Genomic DNA, 24,796 nt, shown 5'->3' on the forward strand with positions numbered 1-24,796 from the left:
ATGTGGTTGATGATGGCTAATAGTGTTTGATGATATCCTGGATGATTTTCCAATTTACTTTTCAATACTTGGTGTTCATTTTTTTTTTTCACTGTTATAGTACACTGGTAAAAATTTTATTGCAATTACATAGTGCTGGGATGGAGGGTTACACAAGTGACAAGTTGACCTAACCCTTGGCTGCATCCTAATTGGATCCGGCTCAGCCCCATAACTGGGTCAACAGATTAGGTATACGTTTACTCGGTTCCCAGCCCGAATTGTAAGCTGGGCCAGTTAGGATTTCAGCTCAAATTAAGTACTACGATTATAGCTCAATTTAATAATTTCGGATTTCTTAGTCCACAATTCTGGTCTCTTCTTGGTTTATATACACTTTGAATGTTCACAATACCTGGTCCTTCCGGTACTTTGAATGTTCACAATACCTGTTCCGGTCCTTACACACTTTAAATACTGTTTTATTTAGTAAATTTATTTAAAATAAATAAAATTTTAAAATATCTTAATTTCGTGCTAAATTATGATTTTTTAATATTTTTTATCTTAAAAATATTAAGAAAAAAATCTTTTTAAATATATTTATATGGTTAAAAATAATAAAAAATTATAATTTATGCACGGAATCATTTTTGGTTTTTTTTAAATGATATCCAAAGGGTATAGATAGGGATAGGAGGAGTACAGCAAAATCGGTGTGGTTTTGTTTTTATTTTTTAATTTTTTTATTTCTATTAAACGATGAAACCGATTATAGATATTATCTTAGTTAATTATTTAATAACTAATTAATATTTTTTATATTATTATACTTAATAATTAAAAGATGAAGATATTTATTTGTTTGTTAATTAATTTATAACCGTTTATCAATAAATAATTTTATATATTAATTAATTAATTAATTATTTTTATTATATAGTTATTCTTAATAAGCCCAATAACATCCGGTTCTAGTAAATGATTTTATAAATTTATAATTTTTAAAAAATTTAATATAATAATCTTAAATTAATTATGATGCACCGTATATGAATTGTGAATCATCATTTTAAATCGTGACTTGTGGATAGACTTCTTAGGAACTATCGGTTTGTCAGGTCCAGAAGGAAGTTTAGAATTAATGGAATGTTCTCTATTTAAATATGCTGTGATTAGAGTTGTAAATGAATTAAACGATTCGTGAGTTATTCAAAACTCGATTTGATAAAAATTTTATTCGAGTTCATTCGTTTATCTTATCGAGTCGAGCTCGAGCTCGAGCTCGATTTCGAGTTCGACAGTTTTATTAACCCAAGTTCGAATTTAAAGATATTCGACTCGTGAGCTCGCGAACATGTTCGTTTATAGGTTCGCAAGCCAAAAAAATGAGGCTTAAACCGAGCCAAAAAATGAGTTCTAAAATGAACCAAAAAAATAATATCTAAAACGAGCCTTAAAATGAACTTTAAAATAAGTAAAAAAACAAATTCTAAAACGAGCCAAAAACGAACTCTAAACGAGTCTGAGCTCGTTTAACAAGTTAGGCTTGTTAACTTTGATAATCGAGCTAATAACGAGTCGAACTGTTCACAAGCTTGATAATTCTAAAACGAGCCGAGCTCGAGCCTTATGATAAAAGCTCGATTCGAACTCGAGCCGAGCTCGAGCCCGAATATAACTTAAACGAATCGAGCTCAAGTTTAATACTATTCGATTCGATTCGACTCAATTACATTCCTAGTTATGATTCAAAAGTTATTTGTTCATAAGTCATTAGCTCTATCAAAATGTTTCACCAATTATTGGAATTTATCAGAAATCAGGTTTATTAAAACTTTGAATCAATGATAGTAACACGATTGATATGATATAGCATAATATGGCATTTTCCATCTATAAGTCTCAGCTGTGGTTATTTACTAGTACATAAGAAAGATCATGTGATTAAAGCATACAATGGTGCCCATATGTTTTCAAAGTAAATTTAATTCTTAATTTTACATGCATATAAAAATGGATTATATTTTAGCACTCTCAAAAGCAAAACCAATAAGTAGACATTTATCCTAATGTGTATTCGATTAAAATTGAACCGATAAATTTTTTAATAAAAATTAAATAAATTAAATTAATAAAATATTAATTAATTTGTCAAAAATTACTTTAATCATATTTTTAAATTATGATCTTAAAATTCAATTTGTTTTAATAAAAATTAAATTTTTGTCTAAAAATTTAATTCGGTCCAAAAATTCAATTTATTTAGTTCAATCAATTTAACTGAATAAGAAATTTTAAAATTAAATTTTAATTTAAACAATCAATTTTTTTAGAAAAAAAATTAAAATTTTAAAAAAACATAATTAATTTTTAAATTCGATTAATTTAATCAATTTAATTAATCTCTTGTTCATACCTATAACCGTTTACATTTGATTTAAAAATAGTTTCATAATTTTCCCAAATTGAATAGACCAATACTATCTAAGAACATCTGTCCTGAAAAATGACGTGTAATTTGTGTTTGGTGATTAACACTATTAAAAAAAATAGAAAGACTATTTTTAGTGAACAATCAACGCCACCTAAATACCTAATTATATATTATCCCATCTCTATTTTCTTTTCCTTATATATCATCAGCCATGAACAAAAAAAATGGCCTGTATTTTATTCTAATTTATTTTTTAATTTATTAAGGGGTTTGAAGGATTTACCATTTTTAGTGCTTCATCTTATTTTTTTTCCCCCATTTTATCCGGTTGTATTTTTTATTTTACTTATCCTGCTTAATTTATTATTGTATTCTTATCTGCTTCTTTTTCCCAAGTTTATGTTACATTTTTTTATAATCTATATTTATTTATTTATTTATTTATTAGCCTTTATCACATGTTTCTCCAAACGGGACACGCAATTAAAAAATACTGGACTTCTGAACTATCCGCTATGAGCGTAGGACCGGGTCGATCATCCCAGATTCGACATTACCCAAACTAATTAATCATTTTTTTATAATAATTTAATACAAATTAAAACAAAATCTAAATTTAAACTCTTAAAAATTTATACGTGAAATTATTTTTATTTTCTTTTAATAATAAATTTCCAAACCAACCCTGAAAATCCCAGGGAAAGAATCATTATATTCGATCCAGCGAAGGGCAGTAGGGCACCTTCTTCGCTTATATGCCCCAAGTTAGAAACCAAGAGCCGAAGAATCGTCGACCGCCCCCCTCCCAAGCTTTCGTGCTCTAATGGCGGAAGAGAAGCAGAAGAAGACGCACGGGATTCCTCCGAAGTACGATCTCAACGCCAAATGGGACGCCTGCCTCGATCTCACCGTGCGGCGGCTTGCCTATTCCTCTCTCGCCGGTGCTTTCACTGCCCTCCTATTCTTTAGTGAGTTCTCGCTGTACCCCAATTGATTGCCCATTTTTCATCTTCATTTCCTTGCCATCGCGTCATATTTCAGCAAGATTCTGATTTTATTATTTTTTTTCTCCTACTTGCCTGATTCTCGATCTCGAGCTCCCAAAGTTCCTTTTGTTTTATTTTGTTTGTCTCTCTCCGCTCGTTGCCCTTTGTCATCTCGGCCACAAGATTTGCCTTTATTCTTTGCGCTAAATGTTAATGATTTGTTCGTCATAGACCAAATTATTGTTCTTCTCCGTTAACTACCATGAGATTTTTCAAATAAGGTTTTTATTGTTCATTTTTCATTGCACATAAAAGCATCTTTACATACTTTAAATTCCATATGCAATGTAAGATAATACATGTACAATGTTTTTATTTCCTTTGGTTCCTTAAAATACTTAATACTGCTGATATCATTTTGATGTTTGAATGAGACAGGTGAAGTTGTTTTAGACCTTTGGTTCCTTACCAAAATCTTTATTGTCGACCTTAAATATAGGAGTCACTGTTTGTCTGCTATTATTACTGTTGGTTTCTTAAAATATTTTACCGATGGAGGTTTTACATAGGTATTACTTGAATAAGATTCACGGCATCAACATGAAACTAAGATGTTTTATTTGATTGGATAATCTTCTCTGGCTATACTATTTGTTCCAATACTATGTGATATGGCAAAATTTAAGCTATGATTGATTCCTATTTTTTCAGTTCCTTGTCATCCTACGTTTTCTGATTGAAAAAAAAATATATATATCATATTCATATCATTTAAAAAAAATGGCTGCAGTTCCTAGTTAGCGGATATAAGCCAACATTCTTCTCCCGCATAATTTTTCCTCATTCAGTCTCTTCATTTTATTTGCTTGACAACCACGTAGTTTTGTAGTTGACCACAAGTCAGGGACGTGAGTACTTCAAACGATACTACTAGTCAATTTCTGCCGCACTAACACTTCTTTATCTTGTTCCTTAAGATTATTCTGCCTCAAATGTGCCTAATGTATTATTCATCTTTTCTATCTATACTATTTTTTTTTAACAATACTAAGATATGGCAAAATTTAACCCAGACCCCCTTTCTTCATTTCCTTGTTATACTATGTTCTCTCACGAAAAATCATCTATTAGACCATATTTCAAAAAATAAAAAATAAAGAAACAAACACTGCCACAATTTTTATTCACTATTTTGCTTCCATGTGCATGATAATTACTTACTAGTTCATGATTTTTTTCTTGACCACAAGTCAGGAGCATATGTACTTTTTACACATTCCGGGCAATTTTGGCTTCTCTAACCTTGCTTCTTCATCTTGTTATTTTAGATTATTCTGCATCAGTTAAGATTATTGCATTATGCTTTGCCATCTCTATGTAAACACATACATGGTTTCTGATGTACCAAAAATTTCTCGAATACACGAACTTTTTATGGGAAGTATGATGACTCTAATTTACTCGCCAAGTTTGCTACTTGAAATCTATTTTTTATAATCCTCTGATAGCTTAAGTTGCTAGTTTAAGCAATACTCCTGGAGTAATAATCTGTTACCACTTACCAGTAGCATTGAAAGATGGTGCTAGTTTAATTTTTGTAATCCTGATGGATTGCTGTAATACCTATTTCTTATCTGGCTTCATTGTTCTTATTGAAATATCAGTGGTGATCTTCTGATAACAAAGCCTCATCATTTTCACTTGATTGGTATAGTTGGTAACAGAGTATAGTTTGACTTTCCTGCAGGCTTGTATTAATTATTTCTTTAACATTTTACATGGCTGAATGATCATCGAGGGCTCTCATAGGGTACTACCTAAAATCTACTTTGGGAGCAACTTTCCATAATCCTACAAATGACATCAAAGTTTTATTAAAACTCTCGGTCTACTGAGTAACTGCCATACATTTTCATCTGTGGAATATTGTCTGTTTTTTCTCGTTTGCAGTAAACCACATCAAATGAAACTCATGTCTTAAAAAAAGAGCAGTCCGGTGCACGAAGCTCCCGCTATGCGGGGTCTCGGGGAAAGATCTAGTATACGCAGCCTTACCTTGCTTTTTGCATGAGGCTGTTTCCAGGATTCGAACCCGTAACCTTTTGGTCACAAAACAACAACTACTTTACTGTTGCGCCAAGACTCCCCTTCAAACTCATGTCTTAAGCAATTGATTAATCCTCTCATTTTATAATTTTGAATGCTCCATGTTTCTCTGTGATAAAGTTGCCAATGCGTCAATGAAAATTATATCATCAAATACAAGTTTATGTTTGATCTCACATAATTACAGAAATTGATGACTGATTACAGTTGTTATGTAAGACAGCTGGGTTCTTCACTTTGTATGCTTTTAGCCCTTTAGCAATAGATTCATCCGTTCTTTTATAGGAAAGGTATTACACATTAGGCAACAATCTCCATAAGTTCCTGTGCAAGGGTCAAGAACAAAGCTGCCTGCTGTGGCACAAGCTATGATTTTAGTATTTGAGACTTGTTCATGATTTCATAGGTGTTGTGTTCATATAGAGTAGTTATGAACCATAATGTCATTGCCACCAAATGATCATAAACTTGATAAGGTTTGTTGTTACCATTAGCCTATATGCTACTAGGCTTAACAATGATGCATATTACCCATATACGAGTTCATCTTCAGAAGATGGTGATTAACTTAATTGCTCTCGGGAAAAGGTTATAGGATCCTTATTTACTTTTCTTCAACTGGTTCACACAGGAAGCCCGGTTACCAGATGGGCATCTGTAGCTTTTGGTGCCGGGGTGGGTATTGGGTCAGCATATACAGATTGCTCGTACATCTTTGGCAGTTCTTGCCCGGAAATCTCGTCTTCAAAAGTTTCCGTTGTTTCCTCTGATCCTCAAGTAAGATCTCTTTGCTAATCGATTTTTTTCTTTCTGCATGGAGTTTTCACTTCTGCTTCTGTATTACCTGAAAATACGTCCTGTGGGCTTAACCTTCAAATGAGATTGTTAAAAGATGCACCTCTAGGAAGCAATTGATCCCCAAATGCTATATTTCAGTTTACTGCATTGAGTAAGATTGCACACCTTCTAAGTAATTATGCTGAGGTTTAAAATTATGTATTTGCTAAACATCAATAATTGATATATTAGGTGTCAAAGATTGGGGAAAAAATTCAACTGGAATTCGGGCAAAGGGAAAAGAAATTCATAGACTTGATTTGCAAATTCAACTTGATAAGCAAGATATATAGGGAGCCAACTAAAATTGGTATTACATTTGGTCTTGAAAGAAAGAAGATACCTGTATCATATAGAGCAGGTGATACAGCTACTTTAGCAAATAATTTGTTAAACAAATGCTGCAACTATTCTGAATCAGAAGCAAAATAGAGTGAAATAAAAACAAATCACACTAAATTATTGCATCAATCACTTTTTAAAGTGATTCTTAACGCAAAGCGTCTAAGAGGGAAGGTGAACTTGTGTAGAAAGAGGTGTTGCAATTTGGTTAGTATATGGTTTTATGATATCTCATATTAGACAACTAGTGCAGCTCTTTGTGAAATGAAATTGGAAAATGATCCAAGGATTTATGAGAAAGAGAAACTGAAACATTTGAAGATTGCATGATATGTCGAACTTGAGCTGGATCCTTGAAAACCATAATTGATTCAGTATATCTCTGTTATTTTCTCTTATGCAATGCAACTGATACTTTCTGATGTCTTGTTAGTCACTGGATACAATTTATAGCATTTGATTTTTCTGATCAACCTATTGAATTTTTATACTTCTCAGCAAGACCACAACTGATTGAAGATAGCAGCTGAATATTGAAACCAGAAGCATGTTTTTTATTCCATTTTGTACGCGTCTCAAAGTTGTTGCCCCTTCGAATGTTATGGGGTAGATCGTATCCTTGACGGAGTTGTGTTTAATATTACAACAAAAAATAATTTCTTTTTGGGAGTAAAACATGCATCACAATACTGCTTTATATTATATTAACTACATTAAACTGTGTGATAATGGTTTCTCCTCCCCTGCTTTCCACTTGAGTGTGTTTGTTTTTTTTCCTCTTGCAATAAACGGTATGTTGAAGTCGTCCAATCAATCCATTTGCATGGCCAAAAAGATTGATTAGCCTAAACTACTTTAGTTGACATCAATTAGAGTTCCTAGATGCATGCGTATAAAACAGTACATGTGTATTCTTCTTATTACAACTGCAGCTTCTTTGCCTTTTGAACTTGATGCAGTGACATGGATCTTCTTAGTTTGTCTAAGATCCTTCCAAGCAAATGACTTGCAAGTTCCTTCGTCAGCCTATCAATCTTGGGCTCATTTTGATAAACTATTAGTATATTATCTAAGAACAAAATTAAGAATGTTATTATCAACTGACGCATTGACAAAACTCATGATTGGATCTAGGTTTGTCTTCTGCTCTCGTCGTTTAAAGAAAGCTTTGTGCTTTTATATGCCACTATGTTGTGCTTGTTTTTGATCATACAAACTCTCATTAGCTTATTAGCTAGATTCTCTTTCTCTTTAATCTGGAATTCTAGTTATTTCATATAAATTAGTTCTTCTAATTCTCCAGGAAGAAATACCAAATAGAGTAGCTTAGTTGCCAAAGACTAGGTGCAAATCCTCTCCTTATCGATCCCATACTCTAAACCATTACAATGGAAACAAGAAATCAAAACTTGGAAATGCGAGCAAAGATTTTGTCCCTGTCCATGCCAATGGAAGGCTCATGGTTGTCTATAAGTGCGATGAGCGCTGCAACCAGTCCAGCATTGCCTGAGATGGATGGCTCAGTATATTCATACCTATTCCTTATGTCCAGAAATCCTTCATCATGATCTGGACCAGCCACCATGGCCCCTACCAGGATATTTGGATTGGCTTCCTTCCTGTCTCTCCATCTAGTTCTGCCCTCTGAACAACTGTACTTGTGGTCATCCCAAGGGATCGATGCAGCTCTGTGGTGGACGTGCTCAGGATAAGTGTCCCCAAACCCAACCAAATAGCTCATCTTCATTGGATTATCCCCGAGTATATAATCGACCTGTAGTATATATAATACCACACAAAAGATGTACATTCAGATATTAGGACCCAAGCCTTTTTTTTTAATGCTAATCTTCTTTTGAGTACCTGAGTTCTAGCAAAATTCTGCAACATTTCCAGCGAGAACGACTCGGCATCGCAGTTGCCGCTCCTGATTTGAAGGACATCGAGATAGTCGCTGTAGATTTTGCTCAAGAAGGCAGCAGTTGCGGCAAACTGGAGTGGTGCACTTTGATTAGGCTGGAAGAAGATCAAGCCATCTGCGAGCATGAAAGAAACACCCATTGTCGACCAATTGTAAATGGCAAATCATCCTGCATTCGATAAGAATGGCGAGTTAAAAGAATGGGAGCTGGTAATACTTGCAGTCACACTGAACTTCTTTGGCATCGAGAGGTAGAAGCACATCATCAAGTTTGTCATATCAGTGCTGTTCTTTAGTGTCGGCTGATAAGGATACCCGGGATCATGTAGATATCTCAGCCTTGTTAGCAAAACCTACAATCCAAAAACATAGATAACAAAGATTCACCACTTACAAACTCAAATCCAAAAGATCATGATCAGAAGACATTACTGCATTAGCTGCAACTTTATTGTTCCAGTAGAAAACCCCCTCATCGGAGGGCACTACTTCTTCCACTGCCGCTTCGAAGTTTCCGGTGACATAGTCAAGGTAGCTGGAGTTCCCTGTGGCAAAGAACAGCCATGTTGCTCCCCAGACCAGTTCATCCTTGTAGCTGGAGGAATTGTACAACATCGCAGCTTCGAATCCACAATCTTTGTCCCTGGCATAACTCCCCTGGATGTGATTCTTGGTGGCTAAGTCGTATACCATTTCGGAAGCATGAACTAAGGTCGCCGAGTAGGAGGCATCATCTTGATCGAAAACTATGGATGCTGCTGCCATTGCTGCAATCATCTCCCCTGCAAGATCTGAGGCAGACATCGAACACTTGAACACCGGTCTCCGATAACTCATGTCTTCCGGCCTCTGCCAGCATGTGGCATCATTGTCGAATTGGGCATCAAGGTTTCCACTCCCAACCTACAGTTTGACAAGCACACAATCTTAACTAAGTTAATTGCTTGTTTTGGATAAGAACACCAGCAGTCTCTAGCACTTGCCTGAGAGAACAAGTAGCCTGAATCGGAGCTCGAGTTCGACTGGAGGAGCTTAAGCAAGTAGTCGCTTCCCCACTTGATGATGTCCTTGACGTGTTCGAGTTCACGAATGGCAGCATACTTGGGACCGTACTCGATCACTGACCAACTTAGAAGAGTGACGGTGTAAGCCGTGGTGAAGCTGAACTTGATGTTGCTGCCTGAATCGTAGAATCCTCCGACTAAATTAGTATTGCTTTGATCATCTCCGTCTCGCAGACCCGAATTCCCGCGAAAGTTCACCGGATTGTTAGCCGGAAGAATCCCAGCTACAGAATTATAATTGGCTAAATCCTCTGTCTTGCTGATGGAATGCATATAACTGATCGACTTACATTTTTGTGCGTCGAAGAAGAGAAGAGCATTGTCGAGTGCGAGCGGAAGGCCGGTTAAGGAGCCACCGGCGGCACGTTTGCGAGGGAGGAAAGTCACCAGGAGAGCGACTGCAGTCGCGATGAGAATCATGGAGATGAAGATGTAGAGGAAGCGCTTTAGGTGGGATTTGTCGTTGATGGCGAGCTTAAAAGTGTAGGATTTGGAGTAGGCCACGAGCGGGGTGCCTTCGTTCGGGTTCGACGAGGCCGGGAACAATCCAAAGTCGACTTCGATGGAGCTCCAGCGGCTGGCAGAAGGGAGCAATCGGCCGGCGCCGGGGATGGAGTGGACGAAGGCCTTTTCCTCCATGGCGGAATACACGAGTGCAAGAGAGGAGAAGAAACAAGTTTTAGCTCCATTGCAAATCGTATTTTTAATTGTTAACGGCAGGAGAAGAGTGTGGATTACGGTGAAAACGAGGTGGTTCTTCGGATTATTCCATGACGTTAAATTCAAGTTGTAGGCTGGAAACATCAAGCATGATTCTTACAATCATAAACTTATTTATAATTATAGCAATCTCAGCAGAGTCCTAAGCGTTCTTCAAAAACGGGCAACTTGAAGAAGTCAACGACGAGTTCTCTGCGCTCGCGCCGCCGCCGCCATTTAGCAGAAGACCCAGTAGCTCGCCTCGATCGTAGAAGAACTCCACCTTCACAATTTTCATCTTCTCATCCACCTGATCAAGACACGAACATCTCTCAGTCATGCAATAACCGATAGAACTTTTCACAGAAACTGATCGACATGAATTTACCTGGTACACTGCCATCCCCAATAACTCCACCATTTCCCCTGTCGGAGCGTGGCCTTGGAAAGGTCCCTCCATGAACCCCCAGTGCCTGAACTTGAACACTATCGACGGCGGCCCGCTGTAGACCTGGAGCACTTCCAAAGCGAATCCCCGAGGAAACGCAGTCGTGAAGGCAGCATGGGCCGACTCCATCGTCTCCTTCGCGGGGTCGTAGCCTCGTAGGCTCTGTGGCAGTGATGTCTGCAACAGCGAGTTGTATCCACCTCCTAATCTTCGCTTTTCTTCCAGCGTTAGTGGCTTCCGCCCTTTCAGATCAAGTACTGCCAAAACTCAGTATCGATCAAGAACAGAAATCTCACGCTAGAAGATTTAATTACCGTTTAGGCTGAAGGTGTAGTTGTCCGGATCCAAAGTTTTGTAGTCTTCAAACTTCTTCTTGTTGAACATCTCCATTTCCCACGTCTTCACCATATGCTGCACTCTCTCTTCCAAGGACCCTGCTTCCCATACCTTCGTCCGGCCTTCCTCGAAGAGCTTGTTGACGACATCGTAGTTGGGGGGTGCGCCGAATGTCCATTCTGTATCTTTCTCATCCTCGCCGTGGATATGAGACCGATACTTATCCCCTAGAACACTGCTGGTGTTGGCCATCTCGCAGCCTTTGCTCTGCTCCAGACCTGTCAGTGCAGTGACAGCTTCTTATAGGCAAGCTTGAATGAGGATTTAGCTGGTTTGTAGGGGTATAAATGTGTCAAATCATTCGTGAGCTATTCGAAGCTCGATTCGATAAAAGTTCGTTTGAGCTCGTTTAATGAGGCTCGTTAAGATAAACAAATCAAGCTCAATTTTCACAATATTCGATTCGTTAGCTCGTGAACATGTTCGTTAAGCTCATAAATCAACTTTTAAATAAAAAAAATAATTTTGATATTAAATTTATAGATTTTACACTCTACTTATGAAAAACATAGACAAATATATTAAATTTATTTATTAGAATAAAATTATAAATTTTAACAAGAATATTATAATTTTTTTAAAATATATAATTTAGTTTTTAATGAATATTTAAATTTATAATTTATATTTATTAAGTTCGTTTAAGCTCGATAAAAGTTCGAATAAGCTCGTGAGTTATGAATATATTCGTTAAATAAAACTCGAGCTCGGCTCGATTATAAACGAGTCAAACTCAAATATCTAAGAGTTCGGCTCGATTCGATTATACCCTACTAATTTGACCAGATCTGCCTTCTAATTAACCAAGTAACGTGGCTGGCTAAGTGAGGAAGTCGGTGTTAAAGACAAGAGTGTGGGCCGCCCTGTGTGTACAATTCTTTGAAGTTTCTTGGCTTTGTCAACGGAGAGTGACGCATCGCAAGTGAATTATCGGTTCTGGGTGGCTATTATTTTTCTATTATATATATAAACATTATAATTTTTAAAATAAAAATTAATTTAATTAAAAAAAATCTTAAATTCTAAAATCAAATCAATCGGGATGGATTCAAATCCTATTCGATCCTAATACAATTTAAAAATCCTCCACTCGAATTCAGTTCAAATCGAAAAATCATGTGATATTTTTTCAAATGGACTCGGGTTTAACTGATGGATCGAATTTATATCTACACTTATGCATCTACCTTCTAGTTAGCCAAGTGACAAGGATGGCTAGTAGATCTTTTGAATTATTAAGTGAGGAAGTGGGTGTTGTAGTCAGTTTCGTGGGTACGTATATGGAGAGTGACGCAAGCAATGATACAATAAATAGATTTTACAATACTAAAATCTAAAATTAAATCATGACTCCTATATATCACTCAAGGTGAGAACCTCAGATACGAAATCAAATTACAAAATATCTAAAGATTCGGGGAAACTGCCCATGATTATAATTTTCAATAAATATTATAAAATAAAACATTTAAATCTAACTAAAATCTACAGAAATCAATTTAAAAGAAAATAATAGTAGCGTGTGAATAAACTCCAAGTAGATTGCAGCCCTACAAATATAACCAACTTGAGATGTTTGGTTTGTATATCTGTAATTTTATCTTCACTTCAATAATAAATCAGTTTGATTATTTCATTATTGTTGAGATCTCTTAAAAAAAAATTGTTCACATTGATATGCTTGCTTCTATCATGTAGCACAGGATTCTTAGAGAGTTTGATTGTTAAGTTGTTGTCACAAAAAACTATAGTAGTTTCAACTTGTTTGAACTAAAACACTTCAAAAATTCTTCTCAACATATAGCTTGACAAGCACAAGTTACTGCAGCAATAAATTTAACTTCTGAAGTTAACAATGAGACAATTGGTTACTTCTTAGAAGACCATGATACGGGTCCTATTAAGGGTGAGTATTCAGTTAAAACCGAACCGATTTTTTTTCAAACAAATCGAATCGAACCAATTTTTGATAAAAATCAAACCGAACCGAATTTTCAATAAAATCGAACAAACCGAACCAAACAAACTGATTTTTTTTCTAAAAAATTAGTTTGGCTTAATAAAAATTTGGTTCGGTCTTAAATTTATGATGTAAAAAATCGATTTGGTTCAAAAATTTGATCTATTCAGTAATTCGATTTAACCGAATAAAAAAATTTAAAACCAAACCCCAACCAAATTAACCGAATTAATCGATTTTTTGAAAAAAAAAACTGAATTTCCGAATAAACTACACCAAATTTTTAAATTTGGTCGGTTTGATCGGTTTATTCGATTTAACCGAACTTTTGCTCACCCCTAGCCCCTGTGCCCAATATAAAAGCATAACCTGAAGTGCTCCTTCTATCATCTTGATCTCCTGTATAATCATTGTTAATAAACCTGAACAACTCTAACTTTTCACCTTTCTTGTAGAATAACTCAAAATCTTTAGTTCCTTGTAAGTAACGAAGGATTCTCTTGATAACTAACAAATCTATTTCTGTTAGATTTTCCATATATCTACTTATTAAACTTATAGAACACATTATGTCTGACATTGTCAGTGTTAAATACATCAAACTGTCAACAATTTGCTTGTAAATTGAATTGTCCACCTTCTTCCCTTCATAATCTTGGTTTAGCTTCAAGCCAAACTCAGTTAGAGTGCTTACAGGATTGCAAACCTTTAGCTGAAATCTGTCCAAAATTTCTTGCGCATACTTCTTTTGAGAAATAAAAATTTCATTAGCTGATTGCACTATTTCTATGACAAGGAAGTAATGTATCATACCAAGATCAGACATTTCAAATCCAACCATCATAAATTTCTTGAATTCTTTAAACATGACATCATTTGTTCTAATAAATATAAGATCGTCTATATATAAGCAAACAATGAGAAGTTTCCCCTTATCTCCAATTTTAACAAAAAGTGTGTGATCATATGAACATTTGTAAAAGCCTTCTTTAAAAAAATAGGCCTCAATGCGACTATACCAAGCTCGTGGAGCTTGTTTTAATCCATAAAGAATTTTCTTTAATCTATACACTTTATGCTCATTTCTAATCTTAATATGACCAAGGGGTTGTTCTACAAATACATGTCCTCCAAGTTTCCATGCAAGAACGTCAATTTGACATCTAGCTAGTAAATAGACCACGAGTTTTGTGTCGCAAATGCGATCACCAATCTAATTGTGTCATGTCTTGCAACAGGAGAACAAACTTCTATGTAATCGATCCCAATCTATACACTTTATTCTCATTTCTAATCTTAATATGACTAAGGGGTTGTTCTACAAATATTTGTTCCTCCAAGTTTCCATGCAAGAACGTCGATTTGACATCTAGCTAGTAAATAGACCACGAGTTTTGTGCTGCCAATGCGATTATCAATCTCATTGTGTCATGTCTTGCAACGGGAGCAAAAACTTCTGTATAACCGATCCCATATTCTTGCTTATATCCCTTAGCTACTAAACACACCTTATACTTGTCAATTTCACTATTTTATTTTAGCTTTGTTTTGAAGACCCATTTTACACCAATAGTTTTGTGTTCTTTCAGAAGACCAATCAACTCCCAAGTACCATTTCTTTCAATGGCTTCAATTTCATCATCCATTGTCTTATGCCATTTTGCATCTTTGACGATACTTTGAAAAGTTATAAGATCGTAATCTGAAAATGAAGCAAAATGAGTGATTAGATCTTTAATTTCTGTTACCTCATAGTCTTCCATTCATGCAGGCCTTCTTCAAATATAATGAAGAGATTGAGCTGCTATATCAGTAGCTTATGCTGTTGTTGGCAAAATTTTAGCAACTGTTGGACTAGCTTCTGATGAATTTTCAGGCATAAGGACCACTGATGTTGGTTCTCTTTCAGAATCATTGTCAAAACGAACTTGAGTAAATTGCTGCCTATTCCAATCCCAATTGTTTTTCCTCATCAAAGACAACATCTCGGCTGGTCACAATCTTCTTGGTTTGTGAATTAAATAATTTATACACTTTAGATACTTCACTAACACCAAGAAAGACACACTTTTCCCCCTTATCATCAAGTTTCTTCCTTTTCTCATCTCTTGATATGTGCATAAGCGATGCAACCAAAAATTTTAAAATAATCTACATTTGGTTTCCTTACACTCAAAGCTTCCTCTGGTGTCATATTTGGAACAGCAAGTGTAGGACTTCTATTCAAGATGTCAATACTCCAATTTATTACTTCTGGCCAAAACGTTTTTGGAATTCTCCCTTTTGTCAACAAGCTTCTCACCATATTGTGGATGTTTTTGTTTTTCCTCTCTGATAGACCATTTTGTTGGGGTGTAAAAGCATCTATCAGCTCTCTTCGAATGCCATGAACTTCACAAAAATCTTCAAATTTGGTTGAGCAGTATTCTCCATCATGATTCATTTGGAGGGTCTTAATGGTGTTTCCTATTTCATTTTTTACACGAGCCTTGAAGCTCTGAAATGCACAAAATACTTCTGATTTTTTTTTTTTGTAAAAAATAAACCTAAGTTTTTCGAGTATAATCATCAATGAAGATAATTAAGTCTCCATTAGACAATCATATTATCGGGCTGCATATATCGGAATGAATTTGCTCCAAAAACTTCTTTTGCTTGCCATGACTTTCCCTGAGGAAATTGACAACGATGTTGTTTGCAAACAATACATTCTTCACAAACTTGGAAAGGAATACTAATTTGAGGAAGACCTGTCACTATATTTTTCTATTGGATGATCTTCAATCCACCAAAACTTAAGTGGCCATAACGAAATACAAAAACCAAGAAGGGTTTTTTACTTCAGCTGTCAAACAAGATTACACACTTATAATCTTCAATGGAAACAACCTGTTTGAGCTCATTTGCACAACAACAATGGCTCCTCTAGTGGGATTATAAATCTCACAAATACCCTTTTGAATAGTGATTACATAACCCTTTTCTTGTAATTGACCAACACTTAACAGATTACTTTTCAATCATGAACGTAAAGGACATTAGAAATTGTTTCTACAAAACCATTCTTGGTTCCTATCTCTATATTACATTTTCCCATCACTTTCACAATAAAATAATCATCAAAACTTACTGTAGAATGAAAGCATTTATTTAAATAAAAAAAAGACTTACTTCCACACATGTGGTTACTACAGCCCGTATCCAAATATAAAACATCAGACTCAAGTTCCTGATTAGCTTGAAACGTCATTAACAAAGTTTTCTCTTCTTGCTTTTCGGCAAAATTTGATTGTGCTTCTTTTTCTTTGTCTTCAGGTAGCTTAGTATAACATTCAAAATAATAATGTCCAAATTTTTGACATCTAAAGCACTCTACATTTGATTTGTCAAAATATTGATCTCATCCTCTATCTTTTCCTTAAAAATAACCATCATCGGCTTTAAAATACCTGCTGTTATCTCTATTGCCTCGATCTTCAGCTCCTCTACCTCTACCTCTACCCCTTCCTCTAGAGTTTAAGAAATGAGTAGAGATAGAAACCTTTAAAGCTTGATCCTTTGAAGTTGAACTTCAGTTCATCTTCTGTTCATGGACTAGCAAGGAGCTCTACAGTTCATCAAGAGAAAATGCATCTATGTCTTTGGATTCTTCAATGATACACACAACATAATCAAACTTTGGTGTGCGAATGCAATATCTTCTCCACAATGGTGACATCTCCCATCTTCTCATCATGAAATAGCATTTTATTGCTCCATAGTCCTGGCACAGTAACTGGTGACAGATTCCCCATCATTCATTTGTAGTCTCAAAATCTCTTCTCAAAGCTTGAAGCTGTGCACGCTTCACTCTAGCTGAGCCTTGATATTTTTTCTTCATGGAATCTCAAATATCTTTGGAAGTTTCTTTGCTAAGAGTTGTTTCCAAGATGGGACGATCAATTTCCTGGAAAAGGTTTTTTTTTTTTTTGCCTTCAAGTCTTTGAGCTTTCTCCCTTCCAACTCTATTTTCTGGATATCAATCAAGACTGCATCTGTTGTTGGTGCTTGAATTCCAAATTCAATGATTGACCAATACTCTTTTGACCATAGAAGATTCTCCATTAGCATACTCCAATGGTCATAGTGACCATCAAAACATTGAATCACAGGTTGCACAAAATTGTTTTCGGGCGCCATTGAGTCTTGCTGTTGCAAGATGAAATTAAAGCTGTTGCTTTTTTGAACCTGGCTTGGATACCACTGATATAACAGAAAAGAAAATAAAAGAGACGTGTTGGAATGAAAAAACTCTTATAATTGATGAAGAAAAAGAGCCTATAAATAGGTTTTACATCAGAACACTTCAACCTAGTATTAAACCATAACTCCTATATAATAAGATCACCCATGGCACTTTCTCAGACATGAAATCAAATAACTATACACCTAAAGACTCAGACAAACTAAGACTCGAGCAAACTACCAATGACTAGAACTTCCAATAAATATTATAAAATAAAACATTTAAATCTTAACAAGCAAGTTATCAGTTCCACTTCTCCGAGAAATCTCATCTACCAATCATCTATTGTATCAGTAGATAACACTCATCATCCATCGGCTTTTATTTATTTATTTATTATTAATTCAATGGTAATTCATCCAAGGACGTACTTAGGTTTTCAAATGGATTAAAAGGCACACTATATTTAATAATTATCAAAGGTTGCATCGGTCCCAAGCCCGAATAAAGAAGGAAGGTTGTGTTATGTTGTCAGTCAGTGTTAAAACTATAGTAAATATTCAATGAATGAATCCATTAAACTATTATGATAATGCTAGATTGTTCTCTAGAAGGAACGTGTTGTAGGGTTCGACTCTAACGTCTCAGCAAGGACCGCTACATCTCTAAAACTTGGATGTAGTGCTAAATATACAAAAGATCACATTTTAGAGTCCGACTATAACATATCGGCAAAGACCACTATATCTCCATGAGAATTTGGGCGCAGTGTTAAATAGGCAAGAGTTCTCACATCGTACGTTAAATAAGAATAAATATGATAGGAAAACTAATAGTCTAAGATTTGAAACATAAAATATAGAAATCATCACTGGTAAATCAATGGAAGTAGTAGATACTATAATTAGGAGAAGAACTAGTATTTTGTATGTACAAGAGACAAAATGAGTAGGTGAGAATGCAAAGATAATAGAAAACTTGGGTTTTAAGTTATGGTATACAAGAAAAAGTAAATAAGAAATGAAATGAGCATTGATATAGATAGTTCGTTAAAGGAGGAAGTTGTAAGAGTAGTTTGAAAAGGAGATAGAATTATAACCCTTAAGATAATAGTGGTGAAAACAACTATAAATATAATTAGCGTTAGGGGTGGCAATTTCTGACTTGACACAAAAACATGACCCGAACTGAAACAAAAAAAATCAGGTTAGGGTCAAGTCTTATTGGGTTTGGGTCAACCTGATTCACACAATTAATAAATGTGTCGGGTTCGGGTTAACCTAAAATGACCTTATTACAACCCATGAACCCATTTATAAATATTTTTGAATAGGGTTCGAGTTAGATTTTGGTTGAATTTGGGTTAAAATAAGTATATTTTTATAAAATGGGTATTTTTAGGTTGGGTTCGGGTTGAGTTTGGATTAAGATGAACATGTTTTTATAAATGGATAATTTCAAGTCGGGTCAAATTCAGGTTGGATTCGGATTATGGGTCATTTCAGGTTGGCTTCAGGTCAAATACAGATAAACGGGTCGGGTCCGAGTCGAACAATTTGACACAAAATATTAATCAAGTCAAGTTCGGATTTTGATGTTCCAACTCGTCAACCTACCAACCCGAACCTGCCAACTTGAATTCAACCTGAATTGTCACCCCTAATTAGCGTATATGCAGCGCAAGTAGGATTAGATAAAGCTACCAAATCAAGATTTTGGGATGACTTAGATGAAGTATTATAAAATATTCTACCAAATGAAATAAATTTAATAGAAGGTGATCTAAATGAGCATATTGGAGTGAAAAATAAGGAATAAATCCAACAAAAAGTTTGCAAAGAGAAAGTCAAAGTGGGTCAAAGGTTGACTGAACACTTGGCATGAGATAAAAAGTCCAAGTGGGTCAAGAGTTAACTCGACACTTAGTGGGGAAGACCAAGCAGATCATGGTTGATTGGATGTTGGGCAAGGAGAACCCTATACTCGGATCAAGTGAGTTAGGGTTGGATAATCGATCAAGGTAATTGATTGGGGCATGCTCCAATCGATTAGGATGGATTCCTAATTGATTGAGAGTTTCGAGGAGCCAAATTAGAAATAACATGTGCTGAATCGATTGAGCCAATTGATTCATCCCTTTCCAATCGATTGGGCAGTGGTTTGTCGCGGAGAGAAGGAATCAATTGAGGCAATCGATTAAGACTTCTTAATCGATTGTGCTAATCGATTAAGGCTTTTGCAAGAGAACATAAAGGTTGGTAATCAATTGGGTAATCAATTAAGACCTTCCGAATCGATTAGGATGACTCACCAATTAATTAAGAGATCAAAAAGAGGTGTTCTACATATGTTCGAATGGTCGACTTACATGGCAATCGATTAAGAAAAAGCTTAATTGATTAGGAGGTGAAAAATCGTTCAAACAACTTCAATATAAAGGGGAGTTCGTCTAGGGTTTTCGTTGCCAGTTCTTAGATGATTCAGAGTAAAGTGTTGTTACATTTCTAAGTCAACAAGAGGCTAAATCAAAGCAAGAAAAGAGTAAGCAAAACAAAGTCATTTGTTGTAATTATTTTTTATTTCTTTTGTAACCTAGTTTGCATTTCTTGTTGTATTTCTTGTATTTGAGTTTGTGTGAGGTTTCTCCATCTCCAGATTGTTTCTAAGAAGGAGTGTGTTCATAGTGGAACTATGTGCACGGTGTGGATCTTTGGATTAGTTACCTCAAGGAGGTGGAGACTAAGTAAAATGTGTTGGAATAGGTTGGCCGGTAAGAGGGGTGAATTGCTTGTTGAAAAATAAAATAAAAACTCTTCTCAATCTTTCAACTCAGATTAGTAGCACGCTTATAAAAAGGAAATTAAACAACTAATAAATTAAAGATACTAAGAAGTTACTTGGTTACAACCTAGGTGGTTGTTAATTCAAAACAGAAGAAAGTACTAAAATGATCTCCTTCATGTAGGAGGAGAAGCCTATTACACTCATTGAACGCTCAGAAATATGCTAGAAAATGAATACAAGAGTTGTTTAATTATTCATAACTTCAGGGGTCTTTTATAGCCCTTGGAAAATTCTATCCAAGGGTGGAAGGCGCCTCCAGCGTGATGATTTTATTCGTGCAAAGATAAAATTTTATCTTCACCAACGGTCATTGGGAAGGCACCTTCAAGCCATTAAAGGCGTCTTTGTACTATTCATCGAAGGCGCCTTCACACTGTTCATCAAAGGCGCATTCCACGCCATGGAAGGCGCTTTCCATAAGGCAGTTCAACTTCTTTTCTCCTCAAGTAAGCTTCCGCTCTGACTTATCATCCCTCGGAAATGTCGCGCGCTTCCTTCTCGTCTGCCAATGTATTCTTCTATGGCACCTCATCCCTCGGACACACTGAGCCTGTCGACTCTCTCCCGTGTCATCCTTCTCGCTAGCTGTGTCTTTCACTCGACTTTCTGTATTCCTAAGTTTCTACACACTTAGACACAGGGGTTAAATAATAACATGACCTAACTTGATTTGGTTGATCACATTAAAATTACCACGGGGTACTTACAATCTCCCCTTTTGATGTGAGCAACCCCAAGTTAAGTTATGGTAAAAAAATAATAATAATAATAAGGTAATCAATATCACAAATAATAATATGCTAAAAATAATGATACCCTCCCCATAGACTTAATCTTCACTTCTCCTCTTTGATCACATAAAAATAGGGTATTTAAAATGTTTTGAGAATAAAGTCTAAAACAAAGTCTAAGGAAAAATACTCTTATCCAGAAAATTTTGAAATATTAAACATCGAAAAAATCTGGACTTAAAAAAATACTTTGAAAAATATTTTTAATTGTTAAAAAAAAATTTAACAGCCATATATAAGACATATAAAAAAATTTCATATAAAGTTGAGATTATTGTGAGTAGAAATAAAATTCTTTCCACATTAAGACATATTAAAAAAAATAAATTTTCAAAAAAATTTAATATTAAAAATTAACTTCTAATTAATTTCTAACAGAATTTATGTAAAATAATTTATTTGAAAGTATTTTTATAACAATTAAATGCTTAACAGTTAGTCAATTAAATATTTGTTTCAGTGATTGGCTTCCAAACTGTGACAAGACACTCAGCCTTCTTGGTTATTGAAACAACAACCACTTCTAGATAAATAATTTTAAAGAAATTAAATATTTAATTTTCTTTCTGAAGTCCTAGATCTAACTTTCAAAAATTTTAATTAAAAAAAAACAAGGCATGCAAAAAAAAAAAACCTAAATATGATTTTGGAATCCAAAATAAATTCCTTCCTATAGGATTAATTAAAAATTTCTTAGTAATATATTTCTGTGATATTTTTCTAATTTGGCTCTTACGGTATTTAAAGTGTCAGTTTAATCCATTAGATCTTTTAACTTATTGAATATGTGAGCATGTACGATTTTTTAATGCTTTTATTTTTGCTTCCAATTTCTCATTTTCTATTTTTATCTTGTCGAAGTCTTCTAATCGACAAGATGTTGCTAGACTTCCTTTTAATTTATCATTTTCTTTTTTTTTTTAATTTACAGGAATTTTTTGATAATATTTTTATAAACTGAAATAATTTATCAGGAGGTAGAGACCATACCTGACCTACCTTGTCGATCCCATAATCTGAAGCTCCCCCTGAAGTGTTGTTATCTTCTAATGTCGCTCTCCCTTCATCGATGCTCTCGATGCTTATTTCGGACGAGCTTGCTTTGTTTTTATCTTCTTGGTGACTTGCCACTAGTGCAAGTCCGGTAAGGGTTTCGATCTCAGATTCGGACGATATTTCATTCAACGTCGCCTTTAGATTTCAATGCTTTGTCTGGACTGATCTTTTGTCCTTGCTTTTGTCCTTGTTCTTGTCCTTGCTTTTGTCCTTGTTCTTATCCTTGCTCTTCAATTTAGGGCAATTGCCTTTCACATGCCCTTCTTCATTGTAGTGGTAGCATCTTATATTTCTTCTTCTTCTTTTATCATGTACTTGATTAAATTTATTAGTTTTAAATAACTTTTTAAACTTCCTTACCATGAACGTTATTTCATCATCATCGAAAGAAGATTCAAAATCTGGTTCGTCCATTTTTTCTTTTAAGGTGATGTTGTGCTTGGACTTCTTCTTTAGATCTGCGTATCTCATTTCATGAACTTCAAAAGTTGAAAACAATTCTTCTAAGGTACTTACTTCTATATCCTTATAGACATAATAAGCATCTACTAATGATGTTCATTCAGTAATCTTAGGAAACGCGTTAAGCGCTTACCTTAGCGAATCTCGGTTAGTTACATTTTCTTCGAGATTCATGAGTTTGGTGATGAGTTCTTTTATTCTTAAGTAAAGGTGTGCAACGGTTTCATCTTCTTCTAATTTGATGTTGATGATTTGGTTTCGGAGTAAATCACATCTTGCGAGTTTTGCCTCCGAAGTCCCTTCGTGTAGTTCTAGGAATTTCTCCCAAAACCCCTTAGGTGACTCGTAGACTCTGATCTGATTGACTTCTTGAGGTGGTAGTATGCTAAGTAGATGAAACTCTGCTTTGTCGTTTGCCATGAAGTCGGCTTGCTCCTTTTCGTCCATTGGTATTCTTCTTTATCCTCTAGTGCTACAAAACTAAATTTTATGATTAATAGTAAATCGAAATCTATCTTAAAGAATACCTCCATCTTTTTCTTCCAACTCACAAATTCTCCCTCGAACTTCGGTGGATAGATACTCAGTCTGGCCATCTCTTGTGCTTCGGTCGGCGGTTAGTCCTTCTGAAGCAACCTGACTCTGATACCACTTGTTGGAATAGGTTGGGCTGGCAAGAGAGGGGTGAATTGCCTGTTGAAAAATTAAACAAAAACCCTTCTCGATCTTTCAACTCAGATTAGTAGCACACTTATAAAAAGGAAATTAAACAACTAATAAATTAAAGACACTAAAGAGTTACTTGGTTACAACCTAGGTAGTTGTTAATCGAAGATAGAAGAAAGCATTGAAAAAATCTTCTTCATGTGGGCGAAGAAGCCTATTACACTTGTTGAACGCTCAGAAATGTACTAGGAAATGAATGCAAGAGTTGTTTAATTATTTCTACTTCTAGGGGTCTTTTTATAACCCCTGGAAAATTCTATCTGAGGTTGGAATGTGCCTTCCATAGGGTGAAAGGCGCCTCCAGCGTAGCAATTTTATCCGTACAAAGATAAAGTCTTATCTTCGCCAATGGTCACTGGGAAGGCTTGAAGGTGCCTTCGTACTGTTCATGGAAGACACCTTCAAGCCATTTTAGGTCTCTTCGCACTGTTCATCGAAAACGCCTTCCACGCCATGAAAGGTGCCTTCCATAAAGCAATTCATCTTCTTTTCTCCTCGAACAAGTTTTCGTTCCGGCTTCTCGTCCCTCAAAAATGTCGCACGCTTCCTTCTCGTTTACCAGCGTATTCTTCCGCAGCACCTCGTCCCTCGAACGCACCGAGCCATCAATCCTCTCCCGTAACGTCCTTCTCGTTAGCTGCGTCTTTCGCTCGACTTTCTATGCTCCTAAGTTTCGCACACTTAGACACAGGGGTTAAACAACAACAGGGTCTAAATTGATTGGTTGATCATATCAAAATTACTACGAGATACTTACAAAATGAAGGTGTTATCATTACTTCGAGTGTTCACTATAAATCATCAATAAGAAGCAAAAGAAGCTATGCACCCCCTAGCTCTCGAGTGTCCTAACAAATGCTAGAAATAATCTTCTAAAGATCCATTGATTTCGCAGAATATTAGACAATAGAGATCAAATAATTCATCATTTGAGGGGAAAATGATAAAATATTATTGATAAAAAATTAACTTAAAAATAATTAAATAGATATTTAAATAGTCTTAAAACCCTTACCCTAATTTTGCAAAAGATAAAAAAAAAGTAATAAAAAAAGACTAAAATCTTCCAAACCTTTGAAAAGGCTTTAAATAATATTTTTTAGGTTTGAAACTAGGCTATTAAGAGTAAACCTTGAAATTAACATAGATCTCAATAAGATTCGATTTGATATATTATATAGATTACGTGGTTCAATCTGAGTTAAAAGTTATAATCTTTTAAAGTTTCCACCAATCTTGTTCTAATTCTGCTCCGATCTTGTTATGATTCTACCGATCTTGCTCCGATCCTACTGCAAAGCTCAATTCTGCACGATCCAAGATCGATTTGTGTTTCTAGATAGTAAGATCGTACGATTCTATAATCCAGAATTATGATTTTATAAACTATGAGTCTAATGATGCCTTTTATTACTTATTTCAACTTCTCCGGATTTGTTAAATTGTTATTGGAAGAATCGGCTCTAAATTTCAAATTGGGCCTGATTGACATGTTAGGTCTGATATCATTTTATATC

General features: G+C 35.1%; 4 protein-coding genes across 4 annotated transcripts; 1 reads left to right on the forward strand and 3 right to left on the reverse strand.

The window, feature by feature from the left end:
- Positions 1-3,125: 3,125 nt before the first annotated feature.
- Positions 3,126-7,411, forward strand: LOC122017673 (MICOS complex subunit Mic10-like). Its single transcript, XM_042575344.1, has 3 exons — positions 3,126-3,384; positions 6,140-6,285; positions 7,186-7,411. Exons 1-3 carry the CDS (start codon positions 3,240-3,242, stop codon positions 7,198-7,200), a joined length of 306 nt encoding a protein of 101 aa, XP_042431278.1. The 5' UTR covers positions 3,126-3,239; the 3' UTR covers positions 7,201-7,411.
- A 493-nt stretch (positions 7,412-7,904) lies between these two features.
- LOC122017684 (endoglucanase 25-like) lies at positions 7,905-10,476 on the reverse strand. The gene is made up of 6 exons (XM_042575355.1): positions 9,963-10,476; positions 9,592-9,896; positions 9,041-9,511; positions 8,826-8,961; positions 8,551-8,723; positions 7,905-8,461 (listed from the first exon to the last, which is right to left on the reverse strand). The coding sequence occupies exons 1-6, from the start codon at positions 10,474-10,476 to the stop codon at positions 8,090-8,092; spliced, it is 1,971 nt and encodes a 656-aa protein (XP_042431289.1). The 3' UTR covers positions 7,905-8,089.
- Positions 10,407-11,445, reverse strand: LOC122017690 (pathogen-related protein-like). The gene is made up of 3 exons (XM_042575365.1): positions 11,134-11,445; positions 10,760-11,061; positions 10,407-10,681 (listed from the first exon to the last, which is right to left on the reverse strand). The coding sequence occupies exons 1-3, from the start codon at positions 11,405-11,407 to the stop codon at positions 10,535-10,537; spliced, it is 723 nt and encodes a 240-aa protein (XP_042431299.1). The 5' UTR covers positions 11,408-11,445; the 3' UTR covers positions 10,407-10,534.
- A 2,046-nt stretch (positions 11,446-13,491) lies between these two features.
- Positions 13,492-14,938, reverse strand: LOC121996397 (uncharacterized mitochondrial protein AtMg00810-like). Its single transcript, XM_042550362.1, has 2 exons — positions 14,788-14,938; positions 13,492-13,961 (listed from the first exon to the last, which is right to left on the reverse strand). Exons 1-2 carry the CDS (start codon positions 14,936-14,938, stop codon positions 13,492-13,494), a joined length of 621 nt encoding a protein of 206 aa, XP_042406296.1.
- Positions 14,939-24,796: the final 9,858 nt, after the last annotated feature.

Source organism: Zingiber officinale, chromosome 1A (genome assembly GCF_018446385.1).
Source record: "Zingiber officinale cultivar Zhangliang chromosome 1A, Zo_v1.1, whole genome shotgun sequence".
NCBI classification, from domain to species: Eukaryota; Viridiplantae; Streptophyta; class Magnoliopsida; order Zingiberales; family Zingiberaceae; genus Zingiber; species Zingiber officinale.

What these genes read in the sequence shown, in the direction of transcription:
- LOC122017673 (XM_042575344.1), top strand. Translation starts at nt 3,240, where the DNA reads ATGGCGGAAGAGAAGCAGAAGAAGACGCACGGGATTCCTCCGAAGTAC. An exon ending in CACTGCCCTCCTATTCTTTA is followed by an intron (nt 3,385 to 6,139) that starts GTGAGTTCTCGC and finishes TGGTTCACACAG; the next exon opens with GAAGCCCGGTTACCAGATGG.
- LOC122017684 (XM_042575355.1), bottom strand. Translation starts at nt 10,476, where the DNA reads ATGTTTCCAGCCTACAACTTGAATTTAACGTCATGGAATAATCCGAAG. An exon ending in CTTCTTCGACGCACAAAAAT is followed by an intron (nt 9,897 to 9,962) that starts GTAAGTCGATCA and finishes ATAATTCTGTAG; the next exon opens with CTGGGATTCTTCCGGCTAAC. An exon ending in GAAGTTCAGTGTGACTGCAA is followed by an intron (nt 8,724 to 8,825) that starts GTATTACCAGCT and finishes TCATGCTCGCAG; the next exon opens with ATGGCTTGATCTTCTTCCAG.
- LOC122017690 (XM_042575365.1), bottom strand. Translation starts at nt 11,407, where the DNA reads ATGGCCAACACCAGCAGTGTTCTAGGGGATAAGTATCGGTCTCATATC. An exon ending in CTACACCTTCAGCCTAAACG is followed by an intron (nt 11,062 to 11,133) that starts GTAATTAAATCT and finishes TTGATCTGAAAG; the next exon opens with GGCGGAAGCCACTAACGCTG. An exon ending in TGGGGATGGCAGTGTACCAG is followed by an intron (nt 10,682 to 10,759) that starts GTAAATTCATGT and finishes TGTCTTGATCAG; the next exon opens with GTGGATGAGAAGATGAAAAT.
- LOC121996397 (XM_042550362.1), bottom strand. Translation starts at nt 14,938, where the DNA reads ATGGAAGACTATGAGGTAACAGAAATTAAAGATCTAATCACTCATTTT. An exon ending in TGAAGCCATTGAAAGAAATG is followed by an intron (nt 13,962 to 14,787) that starts GTACTTGGGAGT and finishes TCCTTGTCATAG; the next exon opens with AAATAGTGCAATCAGCTAAT.